General features: G+C 45.9%; 1 protein-coding gene across 1 annotated transcript in view; it reads right to left on the bottom strand.

The window, feature by feature from the left end:
- Window positions 1-325: 325 nt before the first annotated feature.
- The window catches only part of LOC127000125 (GAS2-like protein pickled eggs), a 30113-nt gene continuing 13448 nt past the window's right edge, over window positions 326-16990 (bottom strand). Inside the window, exons 2-3 of the mRNA XM_050863545.1 lie at window positions 1743-2042; window positions 326-406 (exon numbers count right to left, since the gene is read on the bottom strand). Coding sequence (XP_050719502.1) covers window positions 326-406; window positions 1743-2042 — 381 coding nt within the window. The remainder of the gene's footprint in view (window positions 407-1742; window positions 2043-16990) is intronic.

Here is a 16990-nt window from a genome sequence, read left to right as displayed (position 1 = left end):
GAGAGTTTGGAGGGTTTGGAGCACATGCTACGCTGCGCGTTGCCTCGGCGGTCATCTTCATCTCTTTGGACCTTAGCTTGTGTTGCGCAAAAAAATATTACCCCGAGACACAGGCTTCCCCGGGTACCCTTTTGTCAACCAGCCCGAAAGAGATGATAAACAGCAGGAGGGCTGTACGCCGACTGTCCTAGTCAGGATCGATCCCGGGCCTACATATACGTGCTATCCACTAAACTACGGAGGCGCTAATCAGGAAGTGGACAATATGTACTCCTACATTGCAGAAAACAACTACCTAACTTCCTAGTCAAGTTTCGAGGGAAACTTATTCAAGGTCTGGCGGGCTAGGCGAGGCGCGGCACGGCAGGCGGGGAGCGGGGGTGAGGCAACATTCCCTGGTCTTCACCTTCGGTCAAGAATAGCGGTTTGAAGGATCCAAACATATGGATTCAGGAGTTTGCATTAATGAGTAAAGGATTCTGTAGTGTCAGTCCAACTCATGAAAACTTCACAGTTGTAAGTAGAAATTAATGTGTGACGAGTTTTACATTCTTCTCTATCAATATATCTATACCGATCACAGCCAAACTTTGAAATGTGAAAGACAGCTTAAGCAAAAGAAGAAATAAGGAAATAAAAATTGTTAGGTTTCCCCCAACGTCTTCCTTAGTTGTAGTATTGATGCCTCCCCCTCCCTCCGCACGCCCTTCCCTCGAGGCTCGTAGTGACGCAACCTTAAGAACACCCCGGGCAAGGCGTGCCGGAGAACACAGGGACGGGTGCCGGCGTACAGCCTGAGCCTCGGTGAACACCTGTGAGGGCGTCCGCACCTGCCACGAGGGACGAGAGGGATGCTAACACCCTCAGGCCGCGGGGCGAGAGAGGAGTGTTGATGCGTTCCTTTAACATTTCTCTTCTAACTTTCCCGTTGCATCACAGTCAACCTCTCCAACAGTATTCTTTCAGGCGATTCATCACCCGATACCTCTCAACTTTCAACTATTTACACACATTCCTTTCCCTCCTTTCATCACCTCCTCTCCGCCTCCTCTAGTGGGGGAAAGCTAATCACTCCCTCCACCCTCACCTTCTCCCTTTCTCCTCTCACCCTTCCTCCCGTCCCCCCACCGGCTCTTACACCTTGCAGGTAAAGAAAAAAACAAAGAACATAAAGTTGTTCGGAGAAAATACTGATTACCAAGTATTTTTAGTTACAAAGCCGTCACCGCGGAAAGTGTGTGGTTCATCAACCCTGAAGTGAAGTATATTTTCCTCAGTGCCTCCGTGTGTGTAAGTCACCACGGTCTGGCCACGCGACACATTCGCGATCGACAGCCAGTACCCTCCCCGACTAAGCTTTGAACTCACAAGTGACGGATCTCCGGGCTCCGGGTATGGCTGAAACCTCACACCTACCCCATACACACACACATATTGACTTAAAATGCCACCTTCCTGAAGTTAAAGGCGACGTCTCAGCGGAGCATGATGAGTGAGGTTGTGCGTGTACGTGCAGGTGCAGGGTAGGCACAGGTGTTGCCACACACCTGTCCAATCCAAACACACCTGCTCCCTAAAGTCCATCAATTAGGAAGGAACGCTTGCTCCACTTCCTGCGCCTGTCGTCATACCACATTATGTCAGGATGATGATCGGTAACTCTCTCTCTCTCTCTCTCTCTCTCTCTCTCTCTCTCTCTCTCTCTCTCTCTCTCTCTCTCTCTCTCTCTCTCTCTCTCCCACCTGGCGGCGCGCCACCTCCAGCAGGGACAGGATGACGTGCTTCTCGTTCTTCCGGAGCACCAGGTCGTCCGTCTCGAAGAGCAGCACTTCGTAGATGCCAAGGTCGCGGCACCAGGTGATGAAGTTGTGCACGTTGTCGCGGGCGAAGAAGGAGCCTGGGTTAATGTTCTGGCGGTACACCACATCGTACTGCGGGATGTCCCAGCGACTGGAGAACCGCCGTCCTCCCGCCTGACTGTGCTGGTGCTCCGTGTCCTGGGTGCGTCGCTCCTCCGCCAGGCGACGCACGTTGTTGGCGTGCTGGGGACGGAAGGAGAGAAGAGAGGCTCAGATAAGTCAGCCCGTCAACGTGCAGGCGATGAAGGAAGAGAAGTGGACAGACAGCAGGCAGAAAGGGAACACGGACATGATTGTAATGCCTGTGCAGCACAGATAATATTAACGGAAAGAGAAATGTATCGACATATATCTATTTCCCTTGCATTCCGAAGTATAGATTCATGCGTGCAGGTGATGTATTAATAAAGTTCAACTGTTTAATGTTATGATAAAGAAAAACAATAAATGATAATAATATTAATAATAATAATAATAATAATAATAATAATAATAATAATAATAATAATAATAATGATAATGATAATGATAATAATAATAACAATAATAATAATAATAACAGCGAAATGTTCCCATAAAAGTGTAGCATTTTCCAAGCCATGAAACATTCACGTCTCTTTATTACGCGCAAAAATATGGACATTCAGCTTCATATCCTCACATTCAATTAAAGTGGCACACCCATTGCAGTGTTACTCTGTGTGTGTGTGTGTCCGTGTGTGTGTGTGTGTGTGTGTGTGTGTGTGTGTAGGGTAAGCTCATGACAACGACGGACAAGATTGTGACATGGTATTGCTTGCTGCTGAAAATCCAAAACGTGTCAACCTAAAACTCCGTCGATCGATGTCTCCATACAAGTACAGACACACACGGCTGAAACAGACAGTTAACAAGCCAGAAAAAAACAATTGTAAGAATATGAAAATGAGTAGAATAAGGGAAAAAAAACGAGAACGAAAGAGGAGAAGAAGGAAAGAAACTGAAGAGCCACAAGATGAATAGGAAAGCGTGGCTAGGCTAGGGAGGGGATAGACTCAGCGGAAAAGAATGAAAAGAAGAAGAAGAAAAAGAAGAAGAAGAAGAAAAAGAAGATAAGAAGAAGAAGAAGAGAAGAAGAAGAAGAAGAAGAAGAAGAAGAAGAAGAAGAAGAAGAAGAAGATGAAGAAGAAGAAAAAGAAGGCGATGAAGGAGAAGAAAGAGAAGAGAGGAAAAGAGTAGAAAAAGACAAAACAGGAAAGAGGAAAACAACAAAAAAAGTGAGGAAAATGAGGGAAAAGGAGAAGAAAAAGAGGAAAAAGAGAAGAAAAAGAGGAAAAGGAGAAAAAAGAGTGTGGGAAACGAAAGAGTGATGGCGCGTGGGTCAGGGATTGGGTCGATGGAGGTCACAGGGCTGCCAAATGCCACGGGGGGGGGGGGCACACAGGGTCAGTAATTTACCACCCTCTCTCAAAAGTCCTTCTCTTCTCTTCTCTTCTCTTCTCTCTCTCTCTCTCTCTCTCTCTCTCTCTCTCTCTCTCTCTCTCTCTCTCTCTCAACTCCTTCCCTCTCTAAATAACACACACACACACACACACACACACACACACACACACACACACAGAGAGAGAGAGAGAGAGAGAGAGAGAGAGAGAGAGAGAGAGAGAGACACAAAAAAAAAAATAAAAACACAAAAAAAAAAAACAAGAGAAACACACACACACACACACACACACACACACACACACACACACACACACACACACACACACACACACGCACACACACACACACACACACAAAGTAATACAGAAAAAGAGAAAGAAGAACGAGTAAAAAGAGAAAGCAAAAAAGAAAAAGTAAAGGAAAAGGAGGGTAAGAAAGGAACACTCTCTCTCTCTCTCTCTCTCTCTCTCTCTCTCTCTCTCTCTCTCTCTATCTATCTATCTATCTATCTGTCTATCTCTTGTCTGACCATTTTCTTATATATATCCTCAATATTCTTCACTATGTTCTCCCCCTATTTTTTTCCCCTTTTCTTCCTCCCTTTCGTTCCGCTATTACCTTCCCCCTCTCCTACATCTCCCTCAGTCCTTGACCCTGGCAGAGGAGAGGGAAGGAAGCCGGAAGAGAGAAGCATGAGATAAACAAATGAAGCGACGGTGGGAGAAAATTACACGGGACGGAGAAATGAATGGAGAGAAAGGAAGGATGAGGGAGGAGAAAGAAAAACGGTGAGAGTATACAAGAATGACAGTGAAAAGCGGAGACGAAAGGATAGAAACTGAGAACAAGGGATAAAAGGCAATGATGAGAAAACTATGAAGCAGTGAAAGAAAAGAAATAAGCTTGGAAAAGGAAGATGTGAAGGGCAGAGAGAGTAAAGAAAAACGGTGAGAGTATACAAGAATGACAGTGAAGAGAGGAGACGAAAGGATAGAAACTGAGAACAAGGGACAAAAGGCACTGATGAGAAAACTATGAAGCAGTGGAAGAATAGAGAAAGAAAAACGGTGAGTGTATACAAGAATGACAGTGAAGAGAGGAGACGAAAGGATAGAAATTGAGAACAAGGGACAAAAGGCACTAATGAGAAAACTATGAAGCAGTGAAAGAATAGAAATAAGCTGGGAAAAGGAAGAGGTGAAGGGCAGAGAGAGTAAAGAGAGAGAGAGATAAAAAAATGAATATCTGACCTCCACCCTCCCCGTACACGCACCTGTCCACGTAACTTCCCGGCGCCCACCTGAGCCGCGGCAGCCACTAATTACTGCCAGCCACCCTAAAAGACAAGTCAGGTGCACACTCCCTTGTCATCCGCCTCCGCCCTTCCTCGCAGACCCCTCATACCTTCCTTCCTTCCTTCATTTCTCCCTCTCCCTTACCTCCATCACTATGCTTGCCCCACGCCCCTTCCTTCCCTGTCTTTCATCCGCCTACATCCATCTTCTCCTGTCCTATAGCGCCTCATTCTCTCTCCTGTTATTGCATTCTTACTGTTTTTAGTTACCTCGTGTCGTTTTGTGAGTATTCCCTCTCCCGTGTGTGTGTGTGTGTGTGTGTGTGTGTGTGTGTGTGTGTGTGTGTGTGTGTGTGTGTGTGTGTAAACCTCCTTCCCCTCACCACTCCTTCTGTCCCTTCCTCACCATCTCCTCTCCTCACATTCCCCAAGTAACACCTTCCATCAATATCTCTAGTTTCCTTTGTAATTTCTCCTTTTTCAGTGTCCTTCCTCTCTATACCTCAATCTACGTTCACCTCTCCTAGGCTATTTTAACCCACATGCTCTCCTTTAATTCCCCTTTCTGTCTCCTGTCTCTCTCTACGACAGCCCCGTGTATCTCTCACTCCCTAGGCCCTTCAACCCCACATGTTCTCGAGCTTCCTGTAAACACCTCGATGTTCTGGGACGCGGCGCCTCACCCCGACCCTCGGACCGCCAGCCCCGGCCACGCAAAGGTGAAGGTCAACAAGAGGAGGAGGAAATATTAACGAGTTTATATCAGGAAGGACAGCGTGGGGGACCAGGTTGTCAGTGATGGTGCTGTTGTTGTTGTTGTTGTTGTTGTTGTTGTTGTTGTTGTTAGTGGTGGTGGTGGTGGTGGTGGTGGTAGTTACGTATCTTTATTGTTACTAGTCAAAGTCACTACTACTACTACTACTACTACTACTACTACTACTACTACTACTACTACAACCACAATTGCACCTCCTTCTCCCACTGCTCTTTACTACTATTACTCTTACTCCTCCCACTACTACTACTACTACTACTACTACTACTACTACTACTACTACTACCATTATAACTACCAGTTCTGTTACCACTACTACTACTTCTACTAATACTATAACTGCTAATACTGTTAACACTACAGCTACTTCTACTACTACTACTTCTATAACTACTATTACTACTACTACTACTATAACTATTACTATTACTACTTCTATTACTACTACTACTACTACTACTACTACTACTTGCATTACTAGAACAAGAACAAGAGAGAGAGAGAGAGAGAGAGAGAGAGAGAGAGACATAGAAATTCAGACCACACAGACCCCATGGTCCAGACTAGGTGGTCTGTCCTTAAACCTAAGTGATTCTACAGAAGGCTCCAAAACGTTGCATTTCTACTCTCGTTAATATTAGGTTGAAGGAAGTGACGGTCGAGCTTGTTTTTGAAGGAGTCAATCGTGTTACACTGGACCCCTGAAGGTGGGAGCTTATTCCATTCTCGCACTACAACGTTGGTGAAAAAAATTTGGTGCAGTCTGAATTTACTTGTCTACATCTGAGTTTTATGCCATTGTTCCTCGTTCGCAAAGTGTCATCGATCATAAACTTTTGTTCTGTCTACATTCGTGAAACCATTAAGTATTTAAAAACATTCGATCAGTTTTCCTCGGAGGCGACGCTTCTCAAGAGAGAACATGTTAAGGGTGGAAAGCCTTTCTTCGTAAGATTTGTTGCGCAAGGAAGGGATCATTTTTGTTGCCCGACGCTGAACACCTTCTAATTTAGCAATGTCCTTTGCACGGTGGGGAGACCAAAACTGTACCGCATATTCCAAGTGGGGTCTGACTAAACTATTGTAGAGCGGAAGTATTACAATTCTACAATTCTTGAATAAAAAGTTTCTTTTAATGACGCCCAACATTCTGTTCGCTGTATTTGTTGCATGGATGCACTGATGCGAGAATTTGTGGTTTGACGCGATTTTGACACCCAGGTCCTTGACACATTGCACGCTTTTGAGTTTAATGCCGCCCATTTCGTAATCGAACATCTTATTTCTTGTTCCAACTTGAAGGACCTGGCACTTGTCTACGTTAAAGGGCATCTCCCATTTATCCGACCAAGCTGAAATTTTGTGCAAATCCTCTTGGAGGCTTTGCCTGTCTTCGTCAGTGAGAACCGAGTTACTAATCTTTGTGTCGTCTGCAAATTTACTAATGCGATTATTGAGTCCAACATCCACATCGTTGATGTAAATAATGAAGAGCACTGGGCCAAGAACCGAGCCGAGGGACGCCACTAGTGACCGGTGCCCACTCTGAGTTAAATCCGTCAATCACCACTCTTTGTTGTCTGTTGCTCAACCAATTCGCGATCCATTGGTTTACTTGACCGTCAATACCTATTTGCTTTAATTTATAAAGTAATTTATGATGTGGGACTTTATCAAACGCTTACTGGAAATCAAGATAGACTACGTCCAGTGATTTGGTTACGTCATAAACCGAGAAGAGGTCGTTATAAAAGGTCAATAGGTTTGCTAGGCAGGATCTTTTGTTACGGAAGCCATGTTGTGAATCTCCAATTAATGAGTGGCTTTCAAGGTAACTCATAATTTTGTCTCTAATTATGCTCTCAAGTAACTTACCTACAACTGAAGTTAGACTAATGAGTCTGTAATTACCTGGTATTTTTTTGCCTCCTTTCTTAAAAATCGGTGTCACGTTAGCCTTTTTCCAATCCAAAGGGACGATGCCTTGTCGCAAGGACATATTGAATACGGTTGTGAGGGAGGAGAGTATTTTGCTCTTTGTTTCTTTAAGCAGTATAGGATATAATTTATCGGGTCCGGGACTTTTATTTGTTTTAAGTGATTGGAGAGCTTTAAGGACTTCATCGGTTGTTATTTCAAAATTAGGCAATGCATGCTCGAGATTTACATTAGTACTGGTGCTGGTGGTAGTGGGAGGAAGACTGTTAGTATTAAACACCGAGGAAAAGTAACTGTTGAAGAGGTTTGCAATGTGTTGGCTGTCAGTCACTAGTGCACCGTCGCTGTTTGTTAAAGGTCCAATTCCACTTCTGATCGCCTTTCTGTTGTTTATGTAACTGAAGGAGAGAGAGAGAGAGAGAGAGAGAGAGAGAGAGAGAGAGAGAGAGAGAGAGAGAGAGAGAGAGAGAGAGAGAGAGAGAGTGTGTGTGTGTGTTCGACATCTGGAACTTGTTTACGTGAACAAAAATGGAGTGTGTGAAACAACGGATCAGCTGTGTGTGTGTGTGTGTGTGTGTGTGTGTGTGTGTGTGTGTGTGTGTGTGTGTGTGTGTGTGTGTGTGTGTGTGTGTGTGTGCAGGGCGGGTCAGGGGTCAGGCAGCCAAGTTGACCTCAAGGCGTAAAGAAAGAGGGAGGGAGGAAACTCATAAATAAGGGGAGAAAAGACGAGACTGTTACGGTACTTTTCCCTAAATATTTACAAGCTTTCTCCGAAGTCGACAGAGAGAGAGAGAGAGAGAGAGAGAGAGAGAGAGAGAGAGAGAGAGAGAGAGAGAGAGAACGACTCTCTCTCTCTCTCTCTCTCTCAGGTCAACAAAGCAAGCACTTTCGAAACAATTGAAAAATAACATTGCCGTCATTACCTTTTACCTCCTGGTCATCCCATTACAAATATTAATATTACCATCATTATTATTATTATTTTCAATATTAATAGTTTGTTATTACTTTTCCTCTTTTAGTATTTCTCCTATATTCACAGCCCATAAATTTCTTTTCATCTGATATTTATGTTAGGGTGAAACCGATATTTCTTTTTCTGTCCGACCAAGGAAAATTTTCATTTCCGTTTTCCTCAGTCGATAAGATAATGAACTCCCCGCCTCTCCCTCTCCCAACACACAACCATCACTGACCCCCCCTCCTCCCCAACACACAACCATCACTGACCCCCCCTCCTCCCCAACACACAACCATCACTGACCCCTCCTCCCTAACACACAACCATCACTGACCCCCTCCTCCCTAACACACAACCATCACTGACCCCCTCCTCCCCAACACACAACCATCACTGACCCCCTCCTCCCCAACACACAACCATCACTGACCCCCCTCCTCCCCAACACACAACCATCACTGACCCCCCTCCTCCCAACACACAACCATCACTGACCCCCTCCTCCCAACACACAACCATCACTGACCCCCTCCTCCCCAACACACAACCATCACTGACCCCCTCCTCCCCAACACACAACCATCACTGACCCCCTCCTCCCCAACACACAACCATCACTGACCCCCTCCTCCCCAACACACAACCATCACTGACCCCCTCCTCACCAACACACAACCATAACTGACCCTCCCTCCTCCCCAACACACAACCATCACTGACCCCCCTCCTCCCCAACACACAACCATCACTGACCCCCCCTCCTCCCCAACACACAACCATCACTGACCCCCCTCCTCCCCAACCCACAACCATCACTGACCCCCCTCCTCCCCAACACACAACCATCACTGACCCCCCCCTCCTCCCCAACACACAACCATCACTGACCCCCCTCCTCCCTAACACACAACCATCACTGACCCCCCCTCCTCCCCAACACACAACCATCACTGACCCCCCCCTCCTCCCCAACACACAACCATCACTGACCCCCCTCCTCCCTAACACACAACCATCACTGACCCCTCCTCCCCAACACACAACCATCACTGACCCCCCCCACACCCCAACACACAACTGGCACTGCAAATTAAACTATACAACTTAACAACTAACCTCCACCTCCTAGTCTCCCTTCATCATTACCATCATCATCATCAACAGTACAAGGGTGAACGCGGTGAGCTTCCACGTCCTGCCTCTTCTTCTCCCCAGCTCCAATATTCTCCCTGTCCCCTTCCCACTCCTCCTTTGCTGGCCTGTCCATTGGGCCTGTAACCTCTGGGTAAATCCAAGCCTGCCGCTGCCTCGCTTCCTGTGCACGTAAACACACACCGCTGCACTCGCTCCTGCCCTTCATGAGCTCTCCACTCGGAATGTTTGGGCTCGCCGAGTGTTGGATGAATCAGTTCAAGAGAAATGGAGCAGTATTCGGTATTTGGGTTATCCTTGAAATAGTCAATAAATCGACGAATGAACACTGACGGTTCACACACACACACACACACATACACACACACACACACACACACACACTTTATCGCCTGATCACAAGCTGCGCCTTCAACACTGTGGGCAAAGTTTCGAGGCACCACAACGTGTTATAATGAACAAATTACCGTTAACAAGCATTTTTGTATTAAATGTAATTATGCTGGACATTGTAAAGGCAAGCAGCAGAGAAATATCAAGTGGAGGAGGAAAATGAGGAGAAGCGAAATGAGAAGGAGGAGGAGAAGAAGAAATGGCTAAGGTCTACATAAGAACATAAGAACGCAGGAGTCTACAAGAGGCCGGTAGGCCTGTACGAGGCAGCTCCTTTGACCCTAAGCTCCCGTGTATCTAACCCCACCTAATATCGCTGTCCATGAATTTATCTAGTCTATTTTTGAATGTGACAATTGTATTGGCACTCACCACATGACTGCTAAGCCTATTCCACTCATCCACCACCCTGTTAGTAAACCAATTTTTGCCTATGTCCCTGTTGAATCTGAATTTATCCAGTTTAAATCCGTTACTTCGTGTCCTACCCGGTTCTCTTACCAACAAAACCTTATGAATGTCTCCCTTATTAAAGCCCTTCATCCATTTATAAACCTCGATCATGTCTCCACGCACCCTTCGCCTTTCTAGAGAATGCAAGTTTAACTGTTTGAGTCTTCCCTCGTATGGCAAGTTTCTATTGAAGAACTCACAGTAATAAAAGGAAGATCAGTCACTGTGTCTGCAACCACCACGCAAGACGGCAGGAAGGGCGGGCGGGCGGGAGGGGAGGAGCAGGAGAGGTGACGCTGTGTGTGTGTGTGTGTGTGTGTGTGTGTGTGTGTGTGTGTGTGTGTGTGTGTGATGATATATGTGCAGGAAAACAGTGCAAGGCAGGAAGGAAGCGATTCTGAGGAGGATGAATGATGAATAATTCTCTCTCTCTCTCTCTCTCTCTCTCTCTCTCTCTCTCTCTCTCTCTCTCTCTCTCTCTCTCTCTCTCTCTCTCTCTCTCTCTCTCGTACTGGTTCTATCATGCAATCAAAACGCACATAAAAGAAAAAAAGAGGGTGAGGGCAAAGACAATGAGGGGAGGGAGGCGAGGGGAAGTGTTGACAGCTGCTGACACACACACACACACACACACACACACACACACACACACACACACAGAAGAAAATGAAGAAGAAAAAAAAAGACATACGCTATTGCTCCTCGAAGTTATGGGTGCACTGACAGGAACAAGAAAAGATAGACAAGTAAGCGAGATGATAATGATGATGATTATACTAAGTTGAGAGAAGATATCATTGCGTTAGAACAAGAGGGCCAGGTAGTGTGTTGCTTCCATGATCAGCAATGTCACAGGGGGAGCGGGTGGTAGGCGACCTTCACCTGGCCTTCCGTCCCTCCTGCGGCCCACATCCCCACACGCACGGCTGTCAGACACTCCCGCCGGCTAGTGACACGTCGCCCTCTGTGCCACACCACCGGTCGGTATTATAAGACACTTTCGCTTCTCACATCATCTATTTCTAAAGGCCAAGGAGGGGGTCAGTCGGATTCTAATGAGTGCTTCTTGAGGTTCACGTTACAGAAGAAGGGTCACACTACCACCAGGGTCATAAAACTACTCCTGGAAATGCCCACAACTCATATGAAAGCCTTGACAAATGTGTGTACTTGGGTGAGGAAATGTTTAGTAATACGGCCCTATATTCTACCGCCTCCTCCGCCCCCGAATACGAGCAAGAAAAGTCACGGAAAGATGAAATGCAAGGCAGACACATGAGAGAAATCTTGTGTATTGGGGGAAAGAGAAGGGAGGCTGTCTTCTTGCCTGATCAGTAAGCTTACAATGAGACAGGAGCAGCGGAGACAGAATTATTGTTTCCTAGGATGACATGCACAACTAAACCTTTCTTTCACAAGTATTTAGGTTCCTACACAATCAATGTCATACTTTCGTCCATCCACTCCTCCTCCTCCTCCTCCTCCTCTTTCCCCCCTTTATTACTTTTCCTCCTTCACCCCCCACATTTCCTCCTCCTAATCCACTTATTTCTCCACTCCTCCTCCCACTCTTTTCCCTTCACCCATTCCTCGTTCCCCTTGTCCTCGTCCTATTCTTCCTAGTCCCCCTTCACCCACTCCTCCTCCTCCTCCTCCTCCTCCTCCTCCTCCTCCTCCTAATCCTCATAACTGGTTTCATTGTGCAGCCAAAGAACTGATAAACAAATAAGAATGACAATGAACACCACTAATCACCCTCGCCCTCTGGATAAAAGGGGGCGCACGTGCAGACCCCACCCCCACCCCAGTCCCCAACCCCGAACCCCCTAGCCTCGAACCCCCAGCACCCCCCCCGCCAGCTCCCGCAGCCACACCTAAGTAAACACAGGGACTTGAACACACACCCAGCCATCTCTTCTCATATCAGTTCCTACGACGACAGCAACAGCAATACACCAACGACTACAAAAACAAAAAAACAAAAAAAAACTGTAACAAAAACAACAGCAACAGCGACAATAATAGTAACGGAAAACATCAGAAACAAAAACAACAACTATGATGGTAACTAAAGTACGTAACAGTAGCGGCATAAAAAAATACAGCAATAAAAGTAGCAGACCAGTAACAAAAACAATAACAACAATAACAACAGTAGCAGCAGTAGCACCAATAGAACAAGAACAAGAATGATGACAAAAAAACAAAAGCTTGAGTAAAATTAAGAACAAGAACTAGAAGAACAAGAAGAACGAAACCTAGAACACGAATGAGAAAAAGAACGACAACAAGAGCTAGAACGAAAATAAAAACTAAAACAAAAAAGGAGTAATTGTTTTTATCACACACACACACACACACACACACACACACACACACACACACACACACGCAAATAATCTCAACGGTGCATCAAGGAGTTAGGTTCAGAGGAAAAGGAGGATGAGGTGGAAGAGGAGGAGGGGGGGATAACAAACAGCTGTCCCTTCCCACCCACCAAAGTTGAGATCAATGGCAAAATGAGGAGAGGGAGGAAAACAGAAGAGTGACTGGGCTCGACGAGGAGAGGGAGGGCGGGAGGGGCAGAGAAGTGTGCATGACGTGGGTTTGGAACAGCGGCGCACGGTGAGGGGAATGAAATAGACCAAGTGGTAACGAACGGCGGAAAATGGAAGAAACAAAAGGGAAGTAAACAGAAGAAGGGAAGTAGTGAGGGAGGAAGGAAGATAAAAAGAGGGAGGTAAACAAAAGGAGGGAGGGAAGTTGACACAGAGAAGTAGGACTGATAGGGAAGGAACGAGGCAAGAGGACGAAGAAAATAAAAGGATTGGTCACTAGAATATCACAACCGAGGAAAATAATAAGACGTATTCTTAAACGCTTTCGGCTCCAACAACAAATATTTCCGAAGGCCCCAAAGGATATTAGTCAGATTCTCATGAGTTTTTTCACATTCATGGTGCAGAAGCCTTGTCAAACTATCATTAGGCTCACAGAACTACCCATGGAAATACCCACAACCTCGACAAAAGCCTTATCAAATGTGTGTGTGTGTGTGTGTGCGTGTGTGTGTGGAAGGCCCGAGGTGCTTGAGGATATGGGCTAAGAAACAATGTAAGGAGGGCGTGAGGGGTGTGTTCGAACCATCAGTGACGGTGTGGTGGGAGGGGACTGGGTGGGGGGAGGGCAGGGGATGAGGGTGTGTACTGCGAGAGGTTCAGCAGTCACAAGCGCTACCCCTTATGTCTCTGCCCCCCTACCCCTTCCTCCTCCCCCCCCCCCTCTCTCTCTCTCTCTCTCTCTCTCTCTCTCTCTCTCTCTCTCTCTCTCTCTCTCTCTCCAATTTTTTCATAAACAAACTCTAAAGAACATTCAAATGCTAGCAACGCCAACAGTTCGAGCGACACACACACACACACACACACACACCTGTAAATTTTTTTTTTTTTTTTTTTTACAGCAAAGGAGACAGCTCAAGGGCACAAAAAAGTAAACATTAATAAAAAAAAGCCCGCTACTCGCTGCTCCTAAAAAGAATCCAAAGAGGTGGCCGAAAGATAAGTCAGTTTCGGGAGGAGAGGTGTCCTGATACCCTCCTCTTGAAAGAGTTCAAGTCGTAGGCAGGAGGAAATACAGATGAAGGAAGATTGTTCCAGAGTTTACCAGCGTGAGGGATGAAAGAGTGAAGATGCTGGTTAACTCTTGCATAAGGGGTTTGGACAGTATAGGGATGAGCATGAGTAGAAAGTCGAGTGCAGCGGGGCCGCGGGAGGGGGGGAGGCATGCAGTTAGCAAGTTCAGAAGAGCAGTCAGCGTGGAAATATCGATAGAAGATAGAAAGAGAGGCAACATTGCGGCGGAATTTAAGAGGTAGAAGACTATCAGTATGAGGAGGAGAGCTGATGAGACGAAGAGCCTTTGCCTCCACTCTGTCCAGAAGAGCTGTGAGTGGAGCCCCCCCACACATGAGATGCATACTCCATACGAGGGCGGACAAGGCCCCTGTATATGGACAGCAACTGTGCAGGGGAGAAGAACTGGCGGAGACGGTACAGAACGCCCAGCCTCGAGGAAGCTGATTTAGTAAGAGATGAGATATGAAGTTTCCAGTTGAGATTTTGAGTTAAGGATAGACCGAGGATGTTTAGTGTTGAGGAAGGTGATAGCTGGGTGTTGTCAAAGAATAGGGGATAGTTGTTTGGAAGATTGTGTCCAGTGGATAGGTGGAGAAACTGTGTTTTTGAGGCGTTGAAGGACACCAGGTTCTTCTTGCCCCAATCGGAAATAATAGTAAGGTCTGAGGCTAAGCGTTCTGCAGCCTCCAGCCTTGAGTCGTTAAGTTCCTGAAGGTGGGTCTTCTATTAAAGAAGTTGAATAATGCAGAGTGGAATCATCGGCGTAGGAATGGATAGGACAGTTCGTTTTGGAAAGAAGATCATCAATGAACAACAGAAAAGAGTGGGAGATAGGACAGAACACTGTGGGACACCACTGTTAATAGATTTAAGGGAAGAACAGTGACCGTCTACCACGGCAGAAATAGAACAGTCAGAAAGGAAACTGGAGATAAAGGTACAGAGAGAAGGATAGAAACCGTAGGAGGGTAGTTTAGAAAGCAAAGATTTGTGCCAGACCCTATCAAAAGCTTTTGATATGTCCAGCGCAATAGCAAAAGTTTCACCGAAACGGCTAAGAGAGGATGACCAAGAGTCAGTTAAGAAGGCTAGGAGATCACCAGTAGAACGCCCCTTGCGGAACCCATACTGGCGATCAGATAGAAGGTCAGAAGTGGAAAGGTGCTTTTGAATCTTACGGTTAAGGATTGATTCAAAAGCTTTAGATAGACAAGAAAGTAAAGCAATAGGACGGTAGTTTGAGGGATTGGAGCGGTCACCCTTCTTAGGTACAGGCTGTGTGAAGGCATACTTCCAGCAAGAAGGAAAGGTAGATGTTGACAGGCAGAGGCGAGAGAGTTTGACCAGGCAGGGTGACAGCACGGAGGCACAGTTTTTAAGGACAATAGGAGGCACTCCATCAGGTCCATAAGCCTTCTGAGGATTGAGGCCAGAGAGGGCATAGAAAACATCATTTTGAAGAATCTTTATAACAGGCATAAAGGAGTCAGAAAGGGGATGAGTAGGAGGAATATGCCCAGAATCGTCCAGAGTGGAGTTTTTAGAAAAAGTTTGAGAGAAGAGTTCAGCCTTAGAGATAGATGAGACGGCAGTGTTGCCATCAGGACTGAGGAGTGGAGGGAAAGATGAAGAAGTGAAGTTGGAGGAGATGTTTTTGGCTAGATGCCAGAAGTCACGGGAAGAGTTAGAGAAAGCAAGGTTTTGACATTTTCTATTAATGAAAGAATTTTGGTTAGTCGGAGAATAGATTTGGCACGATTTCGGGCAGAAATGTAAAGTTCATAATTAGCATTAGTTTGAAGGCTCTGGTATCTTTTGTGAGCTACCTCTCTCATTGACAGCACGAGAACAAGCGTGATTAAACCAAGGCTTTTTAGCGTGAGGAGTAGAGAAAGAACGAGGAATGTATGCCTCCATTCCAGAGACAATCACCTCTGTGATGCGCTGAGCACACACAGAGGGTCTCTATCCTGGAAGCAATAATCATTCCACGGGAAATCGGAAAAGTACATCCTCAGGTCGTCCCACCGAGCTGAAGCAAAATGCCAGAAGCATCGCCTCTTCGGTGGGTCCAGAGGATGTACAGGAGCGATAGGACAGGATGCAGAAATAAGATTGTGATCGGAGGAGCCCAACGGAGAGAACAGTTTGACAGAACAAGCAGAAGGGTTTGAGGTAAGGAAGAGGTCTAGAATGTTGGGCCGATCTCCAAGACGGTCAGGAATACGTGTAGGGTGCTGGACCAACTGCTCTAGGTCGTTGAGGATAGCAAAGTTGTAGGCTTGTTCACCAGGATGGTCAGTGAAAGAGGATGAAAGCCAAAGCTGGTGGTGAACATTGAAATCTCCTAGGATGGAGATTTCAGCGAAGGGAGAGTGGGTCAAGATGTGCTCCACTTTAGAATTCAAATAGTCAAAGAATTTTACATAGTTGGTAGAGTTAGGTGAGAGATAAACAGCGTAAATGTTGCGTGTTTATCAAGCTGTCATAAAACCTTCACTATATTTCTTAAGATTATATCAAAAATTCTCTAGTACACATCGCTTGCTTATTTCCAGTCATCACTGACAGTTTTCTTGCCAGTAAATCAATCAAGTGTTTTTCGATAAAGGTTCGTGCTGTCACCAGATACTTCTTAATCTCGAGTCTCGCGTGTGACGAAGAGCAACAAATTGATTCAGTAGGAACGTTTCCCACATAGGTACTGCTGGGTACCAAATTATCTTGTCATACTGTAGTCTAGAAGCTTGACAAGTTCATCCATCACATTCTTCTCAATGATCTTGCCCATTACTGATAACAGACTAGAGCAGGGCTACTCAACTGGCGGCCCGCGGTCCGAATCCGGACCTTATGAGTGTTGTAACTGGACCCCAAGTTCCAGCAGTAGAAAAATATAACTGATTTACATGGCCCTGGTAGTGATAGATTCTTGCAAGTATATTTCCTTGCCTGACTGTAGGCCCTACAATCAGTCAAGGAAATACACTTGCAAGAATCCATCGCTAGGACTTTCATAATGTAAAATTATATTTTGCTACTCCTGGAGCTGGGGTCCAGCTACAATATTTAATCGGATCTCTGCATACATTTGTACTTGTCTAACTG

Source organism: Eriocheir sinensis, chromosome 17 (genome assembly GCF_024679095.1).
Source record: "Eriocheir sinensis breed Jianghai 21 chromosome 17, ASM2467909v1, whole genome shotgun sequence".
NCBI lineage: Eukaryota > Metazoa > Arthropoda > Malacostraca > Decapoda > Varunidae > Eriocheir > Eriocheir sinensis.
Note: the sequence above shows the minus strand (reverse complement) of the source record. Positions and strands in the feature narration are given on the sequence as shown.